Source organism: Dermacentor variabilis, chromosome 4 (genome assembly GCF_050947875.1).
Source record: "Dermacentor variabilis isolate Ectoservices chromosome 4, ASM5094787v1, whole genome shotgun sequence".
In the NCBI taxonomy this organism is placed as follows: domain Eukaryota; kingdom Metazoa; phylum Arthropoda; class Arachnida; order Ixodida; family Ixodidae; genus Dermacentor; species Dermacentor variabilis.
Window position 1 is genome coordinate 232,934,970 of NC_134571.1, and position 21,480 is coordinate 232,956,449.

General features: G+C 45.2%; 1 protein-coding gene across 2 annotated transcripts in view; it reads left to right on the plus strand.

Moving 5' to 3' along the window:
- The window catches only part of LOC142580193 (protein arginine N-methyltransferase 1-like), a 192,253-nt gene that overhangs the window by 139,174 nt on the left and 31,599 nt on the right, over positions 1–21,480 (plus strand). For both annotated transcript variants that reach the window (XM_075691072.1, XM_075691073.1), the window contains one exon: positions 1,284–1,405. In XM_075691072.1, coding sequence (XP_075547187.1) covers positions 1,284–1,405 — 122 coding nt within the window. The remainder of the gene's footprint in view (positions 1–1,283; positions 1,406–21,480) is intronic.

Consider the following 21,480-nt stretch of genomic DNA (forward strand, 5'->3'; position numbering starts at 1 on the left):
CACTCCGCAATGCCAGCATGCCTAGGGGACAAATGCATACAACACAAGCAAAAAAACTTCTCCACAGTGCCTAGGCTGTACTGACTAGCAATTGTAAATATGCATCCTGGCTAGCCTAGGGACAAACGCATACAAAACGAGCAAAGAAAGTTCTCCGCCACAGTAGTTTCCAGATTTTCTCTCTTGCACCTGCTCGTACTCGTGCCTGCGCAAAACATCGGGTGACCCCTCAAATGACCGTCTCGTCCTATTTCAACCACCTGCAGCCTGCGAACTACGACGGGACGGGTATTTCGCGGGCTACTGATGGTTTAAATAGGGACGTGTTTAGACTTCAATTTGAAAGTCCATGTGCGTGCATTCGCCGTTTTTATTTTTATTACTCGTAAAATATGCGCAATTTTGCAACCAAAACTTGCTGATGAGCGCAGAAGGGTCTCGGGAACGTGAAAATGAAAAGAATGAAAATGCGATTTTTGGGTTGATTTTCAGATTTTAAGTGCCGCGCACCCCCTCAATTTTGATTTCACGAGCCGAAAAAAAAACGTCCGAATTAACTGAATCTCGCATTATCGAGCACATCAAGAAAAGAATAAACAAATGCTTACTATGTCAACACGCTTTTATTTACTGTGTGAATGAGCCATTCCTGTTTCTATTTTGCACAAGAGCAGTGCGCAAGCTGCAATTGTCATCTCGCGGCGGATTAGCTTTCGCAGCGGCCAAGGCCTCACGACTCTTTTCACAGCGCATCTTCATCTGAGACAGGCTTTTTATTACTGTGCGCACATCCTGATTATTTCTTTGCCAGTGAGCTGGTCGCCATCCATTGTGGTTTAGCCAGGGCTCTTCATCCTGGAAAGCTTCTCAAAACGAAATCGCCCTGCACGAAACCGTGGCTGCTATCGACGTGATTGGGGATGGCAACTACGTACTCGTAAAAGCACGCAGCCTACGCGCTCACTTTATTCAAAGCCAGCATTTTCTGAATAACTTCATATTTTGGTTAGAAACGCACTCTGTTTGAATAGCTATAGTGCAAATAGGTCGTGTCCAAAAACCGACATCTATGATGTGTTTCCGGCTCCCGCAATTGCTTCCGCCACACGTTGCCACCAAGAAAGGCTTTGAGATCTCCATCTGTGATCTAGATGGTCTCATTGCTGGGGTGTGGATTTTGATGCCACCTATTACAGACCAAAACAATACAACAGTCTCAGATATTCGCTTTGTGATCGGTGACCGAACTGCTTGTTAAGGGGGCTGTTATGCTTTTTGTGCAGCTCCCGAGGCAGCCTACACCCACTGGAAGCAGACAGTGTTCTACTTTGATGATTACATGACCGTCAAAAAGGGTGAAGAGATCTGCGGTGTGTTCAGCATGAAGCCCAACCCTAAGAACAAGGTATGTGCCTCCACTTGCTATGGACTGCATTGCTTTCTTTGAAAAGATGCACAGCTTTGTCAAGGAGTTTTGTAAAGATGCACAGTCTTGTGGTCAAGGAATCTGGTTTTACACTGCTCACTCACTTAAGAGACATTGGAATTACACTTTCATGACTCATTGGATTGAAATGAGGGAAGATATGAAAAGTCTTAATCTTCCAACCCATTGTTTGAGCAAATACAGTCGCCGACTGATACTTTGCACCTAAAATTCGGACTTGATAGATATTCTGGGCTTTATAAGTGCACCGTCAGGGATCCCATAGTGCTAATGCATTATCGCAACATATTTTTCAGACAAATTTATGCTTCAAAATTCAATTTTCCAAAAATAAATCGCTCGTTCCAAGCCACGCTACCCGATCTTGAGGGCCACCATGTTAGATTTTCTGGTGGCTTGGCTTGGCTTTCAATGGCCCACTCTATAGCCTCCAAGATAGGGAAGTGCACAACATCCTCCCATCTCGGAGGGCATGGCCGCTCTTTGTGGGCTGACAAAATGTTTTGCTACCGAGGACCATGGAATACGGTTGGAGTTAAACTGGTGGGGTTTTGCGAATATCGCATTTTTCAAATACAAATTGAATACAAATATGAAGCTTTGAATATTGAATCAAATAATCAAAGACAGAGGCTACTTTCACTTATAAACTTTCATTTCACCATATATTTATTTATGTTGTAAGCAATGTATTATTTGAACAGAGTGTGTGATTGCACAAAACTATTAATATCTGCAAAACAGTTACTGTTGTGACAGACTACGGAGACTATTTATCTATTTATTATTTAATTATTTCGGATACTTTCCTGGCCTGAAGGCACTACAGAAAGGAGTGGTAAGTGAAGAAAAAAAAATCAGAAGAAAACTACGTAATTATACAATAATATGTATTTAAAAAAACGGCAGAAAATACAGTAGTCTTGAAGTTGTCAGGATCAGTAATGGCAGCGATAAAGGGACAAAGGTCATTCCAGTCGGCGCTGTTGTTAGGAATAAAAGACTATGACACATTTTTGTTCTAAAAAATGGAACACCAACTTTAAACATGTGATTGAAACAGGATGAAATGTGTGAAGGGCGTGTAATAAGATGACCCTCTAATAGTGGGTTGTGGTGATACAGCCTCTGGAAAAGACACAGTCTAAAACATTTATGGCGCAATGAAAGCTCCGGTAATGTGTGCTTTTCATGGAAGTAACGCTGGCGTAACGGGAATAGTTAGATAAGATGAAACGTGCTGCGCGATTCTGGATGGATTCTAGTGTGTTTATCAGTGTGATTTGATAGGGATCCCACACAGTGGATGCATATTCTAGCTTTGGTCGCACTAATGTTTTGTAGAGGGTAAGCTTTATTGGCATAGATGCAGCAGAGAAATTTCGACGCAAGTGTCCAAGAGCCTGGTTAGCATTATTAGTGATGTGTTTGATGTGCGTATGCCATGAGAAGTTGCATGAAATATGAACACCTAGATATTTGTACGAGTTGACGAATTCAAGAGAAGTATCGTAATGTAAGTAAACGCGTGTTGTCAGTGTTAGTGTGACCCGATACACGCATTATTTTACATTTATTAATGTTTAGTCGCATGAGCCTTTTATCGCACCAGTTGGATATACTTCTAAGATCATCTTGAAGCTTATCAGAATCAATGTGGTTGGTTATTTTGCTATAAATGATGCAGTCTGCGAAAAGCCTGATAGATGAATGGGAAATGCATTTAGGAAGGTCGTTTATGTAAATCAGGGAAAGCAGAGGTCCCAGTACTGATCCCTGTGGTATACCCTAAGTTGTGGAAGTGTGAGAGGATGAACATTTATTAGCCGAAACATACAGAGTTCGATTAGACAGAAAGCTTCTAATCCAGTTTAGTACATTAGGGTCAATGTTACGCATGCTAAGTTTAAGAATGAGGAGATCATGTGAAACAGTGTCGAAAGCTTTTGCAAAGTCCAAAACACACAGTCTACATGGAAGCCAATGTCAGTATGGGTAAATTGGTCATTAGTAAAACATATGAGTTGCGTTTCATATGAAAATGTTTTCCTGAAACCATGTTGTTCAGTCGAAAAGAAGAAATTTGACTCAAGGAAATCAATTAGATGACAATGTACAATGTACTTCAATATTTTGCATGGTATACTTGTCAGTAATATAGCATGATAGTTATCGGGAGAATGAGTGTTACCTGATTTAGGGACTGCAACAACCTTGCCAACCCTCAATCGCTTGGAAGTACCGAGAAACCTAGAGACTGGGAAAAGAGCATCGAAAGCATAGTGGAAGAATATGGTTCAGTAATTTTAAGCATTTTACAGTTGATTAAATCTTCACCTGATGAAGAAGATATTTTCAGGTTTTCAATCAACTTTTTTATGCCGACCCAATCTATATAAATGGAGTTCATTGGTAAATAAGAGCATTTAGTTACCGACGGTAGAGTGGCAGGAGAGCATTTGTGAAAAACGGAAGCAAATACATCATTCAAAACAGAACAGCACTGGTTCAGAGGGGTCGTGACATTGTCAGAACGGGCTAGTTGGATTGTTTTGCTTTCTGTGCCACCAACAATATTCCAGGATTTACGTGGATTAGACCGCAAAAGTGATGGGAGGGTGTTATCAAAAAGATCTTTTTTTTGCATTTGTAATAGGATGGTATATTCTGCGTGAATGCTATGCTATGGTGCCCAGCATTTGGGAAGGTTAGTTGGCGCGACGAAAAATGCGCTTATTTTTTTTGCGTAGACGGCTTAGGATTCCAATAAACCATGGCGAGGCAGGATTCGAAACAATCTTTCTTTTAGGCACATAGTGATCTATTAGTGTTAGCAGTTTGTTCTTGTTCAGTGCCTAGTTCTCTTCAACAGTACGTTCAAAAAAGTTGACTGTGTAGTCCGTAATGAATGATTCTAGTTCATTTGTAATGGATGTGGTATCGGCGGCATTGTAATCACATATTGTTTTAACGGTTTTCTTCGAGCGAACTTTCTTCTTAAATGTTAAGTGGAGAAGTGAGTGGTCATTGATTCCTTTAAGGTATGTTGGAGGAGAAACCAAATCTGCAGCTGTTGTAAAAAAGAGATCTAAAGTATTATAAGAAGTGCCAGTAGTGTGTGCGGGTTCATGAATCAGCTGGGTTAGTTTAAAATCGGCGCAGATGTCTAAAAAATCTAAGCACCAACTTGCCCAAGAAGTCCTTTTGGAATATCTAAAAAATGGGTGCACTCGGAAGATGACTGCTTAAGAGAGGGAGCACCGTTTTGCCACACTATGTTTGGAAAATTGAAATCGCCTAGTAAGAACAAATGTGATCTTCGGTATCGAACAACTGATTTGTTAAGGACATTATGAAGGTCAGTGCAAAAATTAGTAGTGGAGGATGGGGACCTATAACGCGCCCAAAAGATGAGGCCGCCAGTGGGAAAAGCAACATGAGTGCAAACTATTTGTAATGGTGAGACAACGGAGATAGTGAAGGAATGGATAGCCGAGCTCATGGCAATCAGTACACCTCCACCTGTACGGAAATCGCGATCGTACCTGTAAAAGCTATATGTTTTTTGACAGTCTAGTATTTCACTATTTTTTATTTTTGCTGAAAGCCATGTTTCGGTGAGCACAACTATATCAGCTGAGCATGCGTAGATATGTGATGACAGTGATGTGCGTTTGTTGCTGATACTTCGGACATTTGTAAAAAGAAGTGGTAAGCAGTTTGCTTGCTTTTGAACACGAGATAGCTATGCTGCACCGAAATGTGAAGATTGTGGACCCGATCGTTTGTTTTTTGGGGTAATCGCGCTCCTGCCTGGTCTGATCTGACGTACTTCATATTTAGCATTTCGTTTCATTTACATTTGATTTTTTAGCTTTTCAAATCACAATTTTCAAGCACACAAAATTTTCATTTTGGCTAAAAAAGTTTGAAACAAGTGGCAAGAAACATTAAAAGTTGTCATGTAGAAACGTGAGTGGTTCCACGTGGTCAGGAAGTAGGCACTCCCTTTTAGCAGACACAACTGCCCCTGCCACAGAATATGCTCTTTCACTTGGGACCGAAGTGGCTGGTATTGCCAGGTATTTAAGACAGTTTGGTTAGACTGGGGTACCTGAAGGAGCCCACAGTCTGCCACCAGCTATATGAATCAGTCTTTTCTTAAAGGGATACAGAATAAAAATCGAAGAATATAGAGAAAACCCCACAATTGCATTCCTAAGACACGATTGCTATAGTATATAGTCATTATTCGGGTTACTTTTGAGCGGATGGCTTTATTTTTGACTCTCTATGAGCGGCCACCGCGTCACTCGCAAAGCGCTCCCGACAACAAGCCGGCGGATCTGACGTCACACCTACCCTCAACAGCCGCGGAGCGAGCTGGCCGGCTGCGCAGTTTTGTTTTCCTCGCGCTGCGCAGTGCAAAATGCAAAGTTCTAGTGAGAGCGATAGCATGAGCGGAACTTATGACTCCGACTTGGATGAGCGGCCTACTGAACAACCACGAACGATAAAGGCGTATGCCTACGATCCGTCCGCGTCGTCAAGCGAAATTGACGACCCGCCGCAGCAGTCCCCCTCCGCGGTGCCGAGAGAGTCTGGACCAGCAAAGTGGTGTTTACGCTGTGCATTCCATGTACACGCTTTCGCCTCGAGAGATCAGGGGCGGCATCATAGGTGGAAACCAGATTTAAAGGCGGTTCCTGCGGCTCGGATCGCAAGCTCGCACCTGTCACGAATGAGTTAGCGAGACGAGATGCGCACGCCTCATTGACAGTGTTGCATCCGAGGTGGTGCGCCCAGCGTGATTCACTCACGCAAACGCTTTGCCATGTTTGGCTTCAACAGAGCGAGGACGCTTATGCCTCAGGCTATGCAATGTCAGGCGACGTAAGGAATTTACTCTGCGTTCTGCGCAAAGTGGCTTGCTCCGCCCGCTTGGATGGGTAGCTGCTAGCGCGTAAAACATGAAAGCCATCAATGCACAATGCAGGTGCCGTGAGTACACACTGTACAAAAAAAAAAAAAAACGTAGAAATCGTTGAAGATATTGACGCGTGTAGACCTCCCTGTACCTACGCCATCGGAGCAGGTGTGGCCGGCGGCGTGAGCATAACAGTCGGCTGCCGACTCTCGCGCGGCAGGTGCTTGATGCGCGCAAGTAGCTGTTTTGAGAATAGATGCGATGAAGCAACGGGTGAGGATTGGAGCCAGGCATGTGCAGTGACTGAAATGCGCCTCTGTAAGCAGGGAACGTCTTGTTATTCACGGAGTGAATGAGTACATGCGCAGCGATTTCAGCGTCTCGTTGTTTCATCGCAGCCGAGCACTCCTTCCCTTGGTGCACATGAGATGGCGCCACCAGTCTCATGTCGGCGAATTTTTTTTCGTCAGCCGTCGCTTCAGACGATGCGGATTTCAATTCATTCTGGCAGAATTGGCCAAACACCTGGCTCAGAACGTCGTACAAACGACAAATTACGGTCAAACGGCACCTGTGCGCAAAACTACAGCGTGAACAAGTACGCGAGAAAAAGACTACCGCTGCCTGCCGTTTTCACATGCGCACAGGACACCCTCGGCATTTCGCGGCGTTGACACGGCTGCTCCACACATCAAACCACAAATCCACGAGATCAAAGACGAGGTTTTCGAACAGCTCACACGAGGAAGTGATACGAATAGGACGGTCGAACAAAGAAAGCACGTTGCTGCAAACGTCAACTCGCCCCTTCGCGCGCTCAGTGTGGACGATCGCTCGCAATGGGCCTCGAGGTGGGTAAGCGTGACGTGATATCCGGTTTTGCCAGAGCTTTCGGAGGAGGCCGGTAGGTGCTGTGATCTGAGAAATATTCACTAAAATAATTACTTTTCGCTCACTTCTCCTCAGAAAGTGTTGTTTTGGTCGCTCTCGGTGCGACAGCTATCACTGGAGACAGAAATCTCGGCGACAAATTTTTTATTCACTATCCCTTTAAGGGGAGACATGGGTCGAAAAGTAGCGGTTTTCTAAAAGAAATTCACTTTTTCGTTTTAAGCTGCATTGTCATCTTTGGTTTATAAATTTTTATTTCTGGAAGTATCAAGCCGAAATTCGCACGAGAAGTCGCCAAAATATGCGCCTAAGTGAGCGGTTGTAACTCTATAATCCACCGAAAGTTTAGAAAGTCCGCGCCGTTTGCAGCGTTCCCACGCCCAGAGCCTCACCGCCCGCCATTTGCAATCATCAGGGCGCGCAGCCGTCAGCCCTTCCCTCCAAGGTTCAATGGCTGTCAGTCTCGTATGTTCGCGGAGAACAAAAGAAAAATGAGAAAGAAAACGAAACTGTCAGATGTTTTGAATTGCGCGCCATGTAGCGCGACGCCACCATTGGACGGCGGTGCTCCTTTTGTGCAGTAAAGCCGAAGCAAGGCTGCCGCGCGTTCTCACTAGCTGAACAGTTTTCCGTGTTCTCTCCACATTTTCTTGAGATGACTAGCCCGAAAAAGCGCAGTTTCGACGCCCGGAGGTATAGAGCTCGACACAAGTACCGAGAAAAGCGGCGTAAGACAGTTAAAAAAATGACAGCCAGGAACGATGCCTGCTCCAATGTCGATTAGGCCTACCGCAGACACCAGTAACCACGTCTGTGGTTGTGAAATCTACGCTGCTGTGGATTTCATCAGTTCATCGCAGAAAAAGATGGAATTCTTCAAAAGTGAATAAAGGTTGGTCGGTGCCCCTGCTGCTAGCAAGGTGTTGTGTGAGATCGACGCATTGACGGCACTGGTGGCAGTTTCGGCTTGCCCCACTTGCCAAGAATGGAAACTCACCGTCCGAGAAGCAGCTGAGAAGCACAAAGGACTTCCATCATACCTAGAGCTACGCTGCGAAAATCCCGACTGCCCTGACTCTGTGCTTTCATTCACGCACACGTCGAAGCGGATCATCTTGGTCGGGGAGTGTGGTGACCCCGGGGCGAACATTCGCTACGACAGCGGGAGCTCATGCGACGGCTTCGCCGTAAACGTGAACGCTGTTTTGGCAGCGAGTGCTATAGGTGCTGGATATGACCAGCCTTCGCAATTTTGTGCAATCATCGGCCTGCCAAAACAGCTGCATCACAAGACATTCCATGCTAATTTTAAGAAGCTCCATGGTGCTGCAATGGAGGCTGTTAGCCAAAACTTGGAACAGGCACGAAAGGTCACGAAGGATGCCGTTGGTGGTGGCGACATGCCGGTCTTGTTTGACGGCACTTAGCAAAAAAGGGGCCATAAAAGCCACAACAGAGTGGACACAGGTCTGCCTGGACTTTGAGGTCCTTTCAAATTTCTTGCTTGCAGTATCCACAAGGACATGGGTGATGAATCTGATGATGATGAGATATGGCAAGCCTTCCGTCATCCTGTAAGTCATCCTCAAGAGCAAAGTGTATAACAGCTGTGTCTTACCAGTAATTACGTACGGGGCAGAAACCTGGAGGCTTATGAAAAGGGTTCTACTTAAATTGAGGACGACGCAACAAGCTATGGAAAGAAGAATGATAGGTGTAACGTTAAGGGATAAGAAAAGAGCAGATTGGGTGAGGGAACAAACGCGAGTTGATGTCATCTTAGTTGAAATCAAGAAAAAGAAAGGGGGGGGGGGCATGGGCAGGACATGTAATGAGGGAAGATAACCGATGGTCATTAAGGGTTACGAACTGGATTCCAAGGGAAGGGAAGCGTAGCAGGGGATGGCAGAAAGTAAGGTGGGCGGATGAGATTAGGAAGTTTGCAGGGACAACATGGCCACAACTAGTACATGACCGGGGTAGTTGGAGAAGTATGGGAGAGGCTATTGAACTCGAAGCGAACCACAGAAGCAAAGGCGCACCGTCGGAGCGCAGTGAAAAGTGCTCGCACCGAGGAGACCAACCATAAGAGCCGGGAAGGGCCAAGCTACAGCGCAGGAGCATTCTAAAAACTTCGTGTGCTTTCTGTGAAGCTGTTTTTCAGTGTGACCAAGATTCATGTGAAAACAATTGCATTTTGAAAAATAGAAGGTTTTGAAACTTTCAACCCTGTTTTTCTCATTTTATATTTTTTTATATTTCCTAGTCTTCCGGGAAGCCTTTTGTACACATAGAATTGCTGCGTACAGTGGAACTCCGATTATACGACTTTCTCAGGACCGCTAAAAAGCGTCGTAAAATGCGGGCGTCGTAAAACCCGAACATAAATTATGCCTATAAAAATACTACTTATTTCACACGACAGATTTACGAGAATCTTCAATGTAGACTACTAGCATACTCTGCAGGGGCTTGGAAACCCAAATTACCAACAAAGTAAATGCGATAAGAATGAATGCTGCAGTACAGGTACCGATCATCCTGTATTCAAACGAACCTTTACGGCACTCCACTGCCGCGGTTCCCACCAGCCAACGCGAACTTTTAAAAAAGTCGGTAACTTTCTTTTGGACCTTGTTTGATCCGTGAACCAAGAGCTTTCACTCGAGTTGGGTAACGTCCAAAAGGAGGTCCTCTGCGGCGTCGCATGAACAGATGAACTTCCGGATGCCGTCTATGTGCTGTAGCACCTCGGCGAACGTGGTAGGCACAGATGTGGCATCTGTGGCGGCATCGCCCTCGTCCGATGTCATAGCGGTGTCTGCACCAGGAAAAGCCTCCTCGATGGTGTCATCCAGCGACACCTCGACGCAGATCGCAACATTGTCGTCGGCCTTCTTGTACTCGGTGAAGGTCGTGGTGTGGTTTAAACCCTCGAAATCGTCGTCGGTGAAGCCTGCATCAGCCTGCATCAGCCTTGAACAGCATCGAGTTTGTTGCATCCCTAGCAGAGGAGGCAGTCTCTCGCTTAAAGCCACAGTGCTTGAACGAGTTAGCGATTGTGCGTTGCGACACCGCGTTCCATGAACTGGCAATAAAATGCATGCCGTCGAGCACAGTGATCTTTTTTTCCGACCCACTTAATGATGCTGGCATCCAGCGGCTGCAGCCGGCTTGTGCAGTTGGGCGGAGAAAAAAAAAACAACTGCATGTTCCTCGGGCTGGATGTATCGGGTGGGTGGCACAGTGCATTGTCCACGAAAAGCAATATTTTCCTCGCCTGAGCACCCATTCTGTGCGAAGAACACGTGCGATAAACTTACGCCTCTCTGCGCTACCTTGTCGGCAATTTGCTGCTCGGAAACTGGAAGGAGAGAAACGTTTCCCCAACGCGACGAGAGGCGACGCTACCGAGAAGAGAGGGAAAAAGTGATTGTGGAGAAGAAAAGGCGCTATTTCAGCACAGCGAGCGTTGCGGGCAGCTGCTGGTGGGAGATAGAGAAACGAATGATGAGAGGAAGGAGGAGGAAGCAGGGAAGAAAGCTGCGCCGGAGCGAACCGGTTGAGCGGTGTCAAGCGGTCCGCAAGTGAGGAAAAAGACCCGCAGCACTTTTCTTTCGTCCGCCGTTCTGACCTGCACTTCGCGAGGCTCGTTGTATAACGCGGTCAGGCGTAAGATTGCGTCGGATAACCGGGGTTCTTAATGCATTGCTTCTATAGGGATTTCACCGGGACTGCGCTAATCCGTCGTAAGACCCAGATCATCGCAATACTGCGGGACGTATAACTGGGGTTTCACTGTACTAACGAAATTTGGCATACATACTCTTGAAGGTATGTAGAGTGCCGATATCTACTTGAAATTTCAATATCGGTCGTCAGTAATTACAATAGTACGAAGCTATGTTTCAGGGAACTGAACAAGAATGGTTGAAGTTCATAATTTTTTTGACCCACTTTCAATAACTGAGCACGTTTTGTGACTAGATATTGGCACCCTGTGATCTACAAAGAGCTAAATAAGCTATAGCACCTTTTGTGAAAGTTTAGCGCACAAAAAAGTGCCCATAACGATCGCTATAATTTGTCATTCAGTATAATATAACTCGAGAACTATGGCAGCTACACAAAAACTAATTGCATATTTGAAATCTGCATAAAAAAAGTCTAATTGGCTGAATTTCGAAGTCGCTGGTACAAATAAGAAAAAAGTTGTTTCGAGGAGTTTCTCCCCTTAATAATTAATGCCCCCTCAGAATATGCAGCAGTTTCGCATTCTGATGAAGTTTCCTATTTTCCGCTTGGCTACTTGCAAGATGGGTTTTCTAGTCTCAAATTTTGGGATCAGCACTGTGTCCCTTCTACTCATTTTTTCCCTAAATTCAGGCAAGTCATAGAGTGCACAAAAACTGATGTAGTGTCTGAGGACGCTGAAATACTTTGAAATCCTGTAGAAATCACCAACAAGAATTCACATTTGTTAAGCTGCAGCTTTAGAATTTCATAACTTTGGCTGAAGTACAGATACAAACATCCAAGTGCTAACTCGCAGTATTCAAACATCCAGGAACATACCTGGTTAATTTTAGCTATGTTGTTGCAGTACGTCTTTTGCAAATCACATCCCAAGTTTATAACAGAATTGTTGCTACCTTTTTATGGACCTCAGAAAAATCTAATTGGATATTTATAAGCAGCACTCAAAATTGGATGTGTCCTGAAAGTTTCATGTGTCTAGAGCGAGTTTCAGTAATGGTTTTTCTGATGCTATGTTCCCTCATGTATAATGCCGTTTGTTTTTTGTACTTTTCCCGAAACACAAATTTTTGGGCTCCTCGATATCTCAACGCTCGTCTACCGTTGATTCGTCAACAGCTTCTGGAAATTCTGACAGCTCACTCCAGACTTCAGCAACACCGGCTACGGCTTCGTCGCACGCGGAAGCCGGCATGGCTGAAGCAATTTCGGATGAACTACTCATACACGGCCCTACGTACGCGTCGGGCGCCACGGGCACCGGGTCGCGAGTTTGGCCACTTTAGCCCTAATCTCCCCCTTATTCTTTAAGATCATGCTGAGAGGGCTCCTCGGAATCTTGCACGCTGTGGGGACATCCGACTTCTCACCGCGTTCGACCCGATTTACGATTTCGAGCTTCACGACGAAAGGTGAATACTGCCACTCCATCACGGCAACACTGCAGGAGAAGGCCCACATGGCGCACACACAATGAACCACAAAATCAGCGCAACAACTCGCACTTTTGCCATCTTGCACGATGTGGGCACAATAGCCTCTGATTAGCTGTCTGAGCAAGCGCTGCGGGCAGGCCAGGATCATTTTTTGTAAGGGGGTGTCGTCTGCTCGTCCGAGGCAGCGCGGTCACGGTAGGGAGAGCGGTTGGATGGAGCCGCGCCGCCGGGTATTTTCACCACCGCAAGGGAAAGCCAATTTCTGGGGGCACTTTTCCGCCGCTTGACATTCGATATATGTGGAGTCGCTGCTATTTTTGTTTTATGTGAGCGAAATTTTTGCTATATATACTCATTGTAAGTACAGTGGAATCTCGATGGTACAAATCTCACGGGGTCACGAAAAATATTCGTATTAGCCGAAATTCGCATCGTCGAAACAATAATTAAAGAGTCAGAGGTGAACTCACTCAGGCACAGGTACGTAAAAAGCTTTTATTTCTTCAAGAAAGTCTCTAATGGCCTTCTGCCTCTTTTTCTTTGTCAGGTCACTTAGCAGACTTCGTTCAAATCCATAAAAACGCATACACGTGTCGTCGCTGATTTTATCCGCGGTGATAGCATGCCTCAGAACTTCGAGCGCATGCAGCGTTTCAGCCGCCGGTGGTGGATCTTCGCCGTCGCCCATGTCTAACACAAAGAACACGGCTCGAAGCACAGCAGATACTCCGTCTGATGGCAGGCGGAAAAGGAGGAATAGCACAAAAGCAACAAGAGTGCCACCGCTTCAAACTCATTGCGTCCAGTCGCGGCCTCCGCGCTGTCCGGTGCCACGTCCGCGCCTCCGCATCAAAAGAGAACGGGAGAAATCTCGTGACCACGTGCTGTCCTCTTTCGCGGCCGTCGGTGGGGCGACGTTTATTACGGTGAAAGGCACATGCTTGCGGTCGCGTCCGTCAGTGCGCTGGAATCGTGCCAACTGTGGCCTCTCCTTCGCGCAGCGGCGCAACTTCCTCCCCTCCTTAGCAACCGGCGCGCCGGTGGGGGGTGCAGCTGTGCATAGCAACCGTGACGTCACACAGTAGCAGTAGAACGAGCGCGCGTGCGTCGGCGGTGGCAGCTACACTATGACTGTACCGCTGCTCCTTCGCTAGACGTCTCGTTGCAGTCGAGTGAGACGCATGGCTCCGAAGCGGCCCAGTGATTCCGCACCAAGCGGTCGGGGAAGCGGCAGCGGACGCCGGATTCCCCCAACACCAAACGCCAGAAGAACAAGGAGCGAATGCGCATGCGACGATTGAACATGTCGCCAGATGCGAAAGCAAGGGAGGCAGAATGGAAATGCCAACAGCGAGTGATAGATCGCCGGGTACCAAAGGCAGGGAAGCAGAACGAAAGCGGCAGCAGCGACAGGCGATATCGCCGATCACCAAGTGAATGAATTGGAGCGCAGACGGCAGCAGCGTCTGGCTTTCGCCAAGCACACTTTAGAATTTCCAAAGTGCCTTAAGTAATTTTCGTATCAACCAACGCGGCTCGAAAATCTATTCGTAACAACCGTTCTTTAGCACGTTGTAAAGTAATGAGGCTCGGCCGGGACCACAGAAATATTCATGTCATCAGGAAATTCGTATTAGCCGTAAGCATATAATCGAGGTTCCACTGTATACCGTGTCCAGAAATTGTTCGATATTTATTTTAAATACTCTCAATGGCTGATGGCGTTACAGAGAGGAGTGGTGAATCATTATATAATGTTAGAGCATTCTGAAAGGATGAATGAACCGGATTGCTGGCGACATAGGCGGGGAGATGGTTCCATTTGGAGGCTGCCTTGGGCACAAAAGAATTTAAAAAAGGTTTGTGCGGCAGCTTGGTACTTGTACCTTGACATTGTGGTCGATTCGCGATGAAATATGAGGGGGTGATATACAAAGGTCATTTTTTAATTCTGGGTTACTATAGTATATTTTATGAAAAAGTGATAACCGGGCGAGTTTCCTTCTTGATGATAGGTCTGGCAGATGAAGGCTAGTTTTGATGGCGGATAGACTGGCACTGCGGGAATAATTGGATACGATGAAACGTGCTGAGCGGTTCTGAATGACTTCAAGTAAGTATGTTAGCTTTGCTGTAGATGGATCCGAAATTGATGAAGCATGCTCTAGTTTAGACCTTACTAATGTTTTATATAATGTAAGATTGAGGGAAGAGGGCGCGCGAGAAAAATTGCGACGTAAAAAAAAAAAACCTAGTGTACGATTGGCAGAGTGTCACGTATTCAATGTGAGTTTGCCATGACAGATTGTTAGTAATGTGAACACCTAAATATTTATAGGAAGTGACAGAGGGCAGAGTACAGTTGTTAATTTTGTATGAGGATGTAGAAACAGCACTACCGCCAGAAAATTTCATCATTTTACATTTGTTGACGTTTAATTTCATTAACCCTTTGACGGTCACGACGTAAATATACGGCGCAGTGAACAAGTCCGAAAATGGTCGATGCCGTATATTTACGGCATCATACGCTTGTGTTTACGTACATCGTATTTATGGCCTGTACGTTTAAAAAGCGCGCCAATTTCCTTTTTTTTTCCTGTCATGTGCTGCCACTATGTGGCGATACAGGGAATTTTTTTCGCGTGCCTCCCTCTCGCGGTTTTCGTTGCATGGTTTGTTTTAGCGTTAGTTTGCTCCTGCACGTCTATATACTGCCGCTCGCGCAATGGCGTGCGCTCGGGCGGGCCGGCGGCCGTTTGGATTTTGTTTCGCGGGCGGTTTCGGCTTTTTGCGCTTGCGAAACTGATGGCTATCTCGTTCCTAATCGCTGAAAGGGTGACCTCTTGTTTCTCGCTCGTTTAGTGCTCACGGGGGTGCGCATAGCAAGGATGCCGCCGTGCATGCGTTTCCGTTTCTTTCCTTTTTTTAAGACTCGAACACTAATTGTCCTAGCTGGTTGGCGATAAGATAAAGACTAGCGGAAGTTCGTCACACGCATTGCTTTTTTTGATGGGCACACAACCAAACAGTTTTCTTGAGTGTGCGCACCTACGCAGTTTGATTACGCTATGGACGTATGTATTGTGTAAGAGCAGGAACATTTGAGGCTTGCGAAATATTCTCGTGTGCGGATTTTCAAAGCCTCGAGCTATGTGCATAAAAATGAATCAACTATTTAATTCTGATAAGTTTATTTCCTTTTTTGTTGTTATTCATGAATGAAAAGTGCATATAGACCAACGCAAAATATTTTTTTCTCACTTTACGGTCACCCTAGAGAAATTGCGGTAATTCTTTTTTCGAAATAAATCCCTAAGAAGAATCGGAATCTGCAATAAAAAAATTGACCCTCAAAGGGTTAACCACTGGTTACACCACGAAGAAATGGTGTTAGGGTCAGATTGAAGTAACAAGGAATCATCTGGGTTATTTCGCGATAAGCAACACAGTCATCAGCGTAAAGACGGATGTTAGACGTTAATTTCTCCGGCAGATTATTAATGTAAATAAGAAATGAGCGAGGCCCATGGACTGAGCCTTGTGACACACCGGAAGTTAGGAAACAGGTTGGTGAAACGGAATTGTTAGCAGATACGAACTGAGTTCGTTTGTCGAGAAAGCATTCAATCCACTTAAGCAAATAAGGGTCAATGTTAAGTCGACTTAATTTCAGAAGGAGACGGTGGCATACTCTGGCAAAAGCTTTTTTAAAGTGTAAAAAGATACAATCAATGGAAGAACCTTGGTCTAGAGATGAGAACAGGTCATTAGTAAACATGACTAATTGTGTCTCACACGAAAATTTTTTTGGAAACCATGCTGATATTTACTAAAAAAGTTGTTAGATTCAAGGAAAAGCACGAGATTAGAGAAAATGATGTGTTCCGGAAGTTTCCTGGGAATGCTGGTTAACGCAACCACCACCACTAAGGAAATATGAGTACGTGGACTGGGATCTCTTTCGTAAGTTGCGTAAGGAAACCAGCATAGATGACGAATCTTATGAGGAGCTTTTAGATCAACTAAAGGCAACGATTAAGAAAGCTACTAAAGCAGTCTCAACAGAAATCGAAGTCCCAAAAATGGACTCCAAGCTAGCTCACATGCTGGAAGCGAAAAATTACCTTCTAACCAGATGGAAGAGTCACAGACTCAATAGAAGACTTAGAGCCAAGATCGCCCAAGTTAATCGTGATATCGAAACATATGCGGCTCAACTTTCACGTCAACAATGGGACGAAACTTGCTCAGAAACAGACAGTAGATTGCGCAGAGGAGGCAAATGGAATCTATTGAAGAGCCTACTTAATGACAAGCTCTCCAGAGGTACTACAAACCTCGCCATAAACAGACTCGTCAATAAACAGCTAGCTATAGGGCGGACAGCAAGAGAGGTCGCAAACGACCTCGCACACATGTACCTGCCACTTAAAAATGAATATGAAAACGAAGAAGAAGTAAGCGAACCTTACTCCGGAATATTGCAACCGGACTTGGACAGTGACTTCACTGCAGCTGAGATAAGGCATGCACTTTTTAATTTAAATGGGAGATCTGCCCCGGGTCCGGATGGCATCACAAATAAACTTTTGCGAAACCTGGACGATGATGCCATAGACATAATCACGGTCAAAATTAATAGTCACTGGAGATCCGGCACTGTCCCACCGGAATGGAAGGATGCCAAGGTGACGTTTATACCGAAACCTGGCAAACCACTAACAAAGGAGAACCTCAGGCCCATATCACTTACATCCTGTATTGGCAAAGTAGCCGAACATGCTATTCATAACAGGATAATAGAACACATAGAAAACCAGGAGCTTTTCAGGCACAATCTCATAGGCTTTCGGAAGGCATTATCCACACAGGACGCCATGCTCATGATCAAACGGGCTATTATTGACGACCCTAGCAGGGACGTAAAGGGCCTCCTGGGTCTGGATCTTATGAAAGCATTTGATACGGTTGCACATAAACATATCCTACATGAAATCTCAACCTTGAACCTGGGAAGCAATTTTTACAATTATGTGAGGTCCTTTCTAGCTAATTTGACAGCTCGGGTCAAACTCGGGATAGTCACAGGCGGTCCATACAATTTAGGCAACAACGGCACACCACAAGGTTCAGTATTGTCCCCACTCCTCTTTAACATTGCCATGCACAGGCTCTCGGAGGAATTGTCCAAAATCCCAAGCTTGGGGCACGTCATATACGCTGACGATATCACAGTGTGGGTCCCAAGGCGGTCACTCGCAGCACTAGAGGAGGCACTACAGGCAGCGGTAGACACCACAGAATCCTTCCTTAAGGGCACCGGACTCAGGCTATCACCTAGTAAATCTGAGCTGCTGCTCTTTAGACAGGGGAGACAAGGTGTTTGAAACCTTGCGCCTTTAGAAACTCTGCCAATTAAAATCACAGACAACACAGGACGGGTCATACCCAGAGTAGAGAAAATTAAAATTCTGGGTCTTCTCATTGACGCAAGGAGCTGTAACGCTACGGCCCTGAACCGTCTCACAGGTCAGGCCAACAGTACTTTAAAGCTCCTGGGCAGGGTCTCAAATCGAAATGCAGGCCTCAAGGAGGACAATCTCATCAGAGCATATCATGCAGTTTTCATCAGTCATGTGACGTACATTGCATCTCACCTGAACTGGGGGAAAGGAGAGAAGGCTAAGCTAAACGCACTTATATGCTCCGGACTCAAAAGGGCTCTGGGACTCCCGCACGGAACTAGTACCGAACTCCTCAACAAGTTAGGACTTCATAACACTATAGATGAGCTCATTGAGGCACATTCGATGTCACAAATTGCAAGACTCTCCAACACTAAGCCAGGGTGTAAAATTCTAGATGAAGCCGGAATACTGCCTCGAGGAGGAGACATCTCTAAGTCCGAAATACCCAAGGAGGTGGAGACGCAATTAGTTGTAGACCCCATACCAAGAAATATTCATCCTGTCCACAACAAGGGCAGAAGGGACGCCAGGGCCAAATGCATTCTGGGTAAACTGCACCAACAACACAGCTCAACTCTTTTTGTCGATGCAGCTAGTTATGGATCCGGGCAACCGCTACGCTATCGCCGTGGTCGATGAGATCGGTAAATTAATAAGTGCGGCGTCACTAAGAACGAGCTCCATTCATGCCGCCGAAGAAGCAAGCATAGCACTTGCAATTACAATGAGGAGAGGCTCCCCGATTTTCTCTGATTCCCGTACAGCTTTTAGGAATTACTCAGCCGGCTTCGTCTCAGTGGAAGCACACAAGTTACTTATACTCAGTATTAATACTCATAATTACGACCAACTGGATAGCTCACACTTAGTCTAGTTCCCGGCTCATCAGGGCCACTCGGTCAGCCCCAATGGCTGCAATCCTAATGAGCAAGCTCACTCTACTGTGCGAGATCTCACATGCCGCACATAAGATCAGGAACTGCTCCAGGATGACTGCGGCTCTTACAAAGACCTCTTACTACTTTTCACGAGATCACCTCACACTCTAGGGACGGCAGGAGGTCTTTTCCTCCCCCCCATCAGAAGCTCAACCGAGCTCAGGCAGTCACATTAAGAATGATTCAAACTAAATCTTATCCCACACCTTTCGTGCTTAACAAAATTGACCAGGATTATCCCGCGGAATGTAAATGTTGTGGACACACTCCATGTCTATTTGATCATATGTTCTGGCTGTGCCCCAACCAAAGGGCTTCGAATCTCAACAGTGAGGAGGACTGGAGTCGACGCATGTCCAGCGAAGTCCTCCAAGATCAACTCCTGGCCGTCCGGAGAGCTCACAACATCGGGAAAGCTTTTGGCCTACCGGTGCCTACGTGGGCGGAGCCACCGACTTAGCCTGGGAGCTTGTGCCCTCGGACCCTAGTTTCTCTGGACTAAAATAATGTTCTTGCCATGCCATGCCATGCTGGTTAACGAGATGGGTCTGTACTTGATAGCGCATGAGGGGTTACCTTGTTTTGGAATAGGCACTACCTTCCCCGCCTTCCAGTCGTTTGGCAGCACACCACTTTATATAAAGACTGCTTGAAAAGTTTAGATAAAATAATAGATGAGTGGGTTACAGTGCATTTCAAAAACTGAGCAGTTATTTTATCAGGGCCGGGTGCAGACACTTTTAGATTTTCTATGAGTTTTGTTATTCCAACCAAGTCAATGATTATGGGATCCATCGTGGGAAACAAGGGGCTATTAATATTAAATATGGGTGATGAAAAAGACTGGTCATCAGAAAACAGACATTTAAATACATTATGCAGAGCGACACAGCACATATCAGATAGAATGACGTTCCCCGTTTCATCGGATAGTTGTACATCTTGTTTTGGTTTACTGCTAACCACTTCCCAAAATTTACGCGGTTTATTTCGAAGCAGCGAAGGAATAGTGCTTGGCCGCTTCAAGTTCACGCTTGTATTCAGAGATGCAATTTTGATAAGCTGCCCAGCGCTCAGCATTATCACTTGATACTGCTTTTCTGTAAATTCTTTTTTTCTTGTTTCGTAGACTGCTGAGCAGTGGAGTGAACCAAGGAGAGCGAAATTTGGAATTAATTTTATGCAAAGGCACATATTTCTCGATAAGGGAAAGCAATTTTGTTTTATATATTGCCCAGTTCTCTTCTACACTATTATACGTGTAGAAGCGCAGGAACGACTTGCAAAAAGATTGCATTTCGACGTCAATAGCGGCGTTATTCGCTATAGCATAATCTCTTACGATTTTACTGTGCTGTGGCGCTCGCTCGAAAGGAAAGTTGCAAGGAAAGTGAAGGATACAATGGGGGTCGCTTAACCCAGGCAAATATGCGAATGCTGAAAACACATCTGGGATTGAAGTAAGGACTAAATCTAGCACGTTTGATGAGGTAGTCGTAATTCACGTAGGTTTTTTTTTACTAATTGGGCTAAATTGGAATCATGACAGAGATTAACAAAATGAGAGCTTTCATTAGTATGCGTACAAATAAAGCCATGGCTGCTATCCCACAAAATATCTGGGAAAATAAAATCGCCTAAATCTAGAAGGGAAGAATTTGGGTATCGTACAAGAATGCTATTCGAAGCGTCATGTAAAGAATTACAGAATGTCAAACAAGATTGAGGTGCATGGTAACAGGCACAAATAATTACTTCGTGACGTCCGAAACTAACGCATGTGCACACAATTTCTAGTGGAGATATGACTGGAATATCTTGACAGAAATGACGTGTTGATACTGCAATAAGCACACCACCACTGCCGCTTCGATCAGATCTAAAGAATTTATAATCATTGTGACAGTGTAAAATTTCATTGTCATCGATTTTACTTGAAAGCCAAGTTTCTCTCAGCACAACCACATCTGCAGCACAATCATCAATGATAGAAGGCCAATAATCTTGTTTGTGAATGACACTTCTAATGTTTGTAAAGACAAAAGATATGTTGCCCACGGTAGGCACGCCCCTCTTAGAAGACTTGTGCTATCTCTTTGGTGGGTTATACTGCCGTGACGTAGAAGTGATTGACGAATGCAGAGAACTGTCTGCAATCTGGGGAATTTCGTACACGGTATTGGTTTGCGAGGAGTACATGAAGCATTTTTTGTTGATGAACATCCTATTGTATCGCAAGGAAAAGGGCTGTCCACTTGCCTTGCCATACTCGGTATTATTCTTTCGGCAATTACGGGTTGCTTGCAGAAGTCTGCAGAAATGCTTGCACCTGATCCTTTGTTTGCCATTATTAGAAAATATAGCATCTTTTGTTTTAAAGCTTGTAAATTTTACAATTATTGGTCGACATTTAGCAGCTGCATATACTCCTAATCTATGGGCTTGAGATATGCTGTCAGATGATAATTGCATACCTAAGCTACTGCATACAAGAGTTTTAACTTTTTCTTCCGGTTGAGCCCAGGATTCACTTGATGAGTCAGCAAGACCGTAAAAAATTAGGTTCTTCCTACATGCGCGGTCTCCAACATCGTAAATATATATAATATATAAT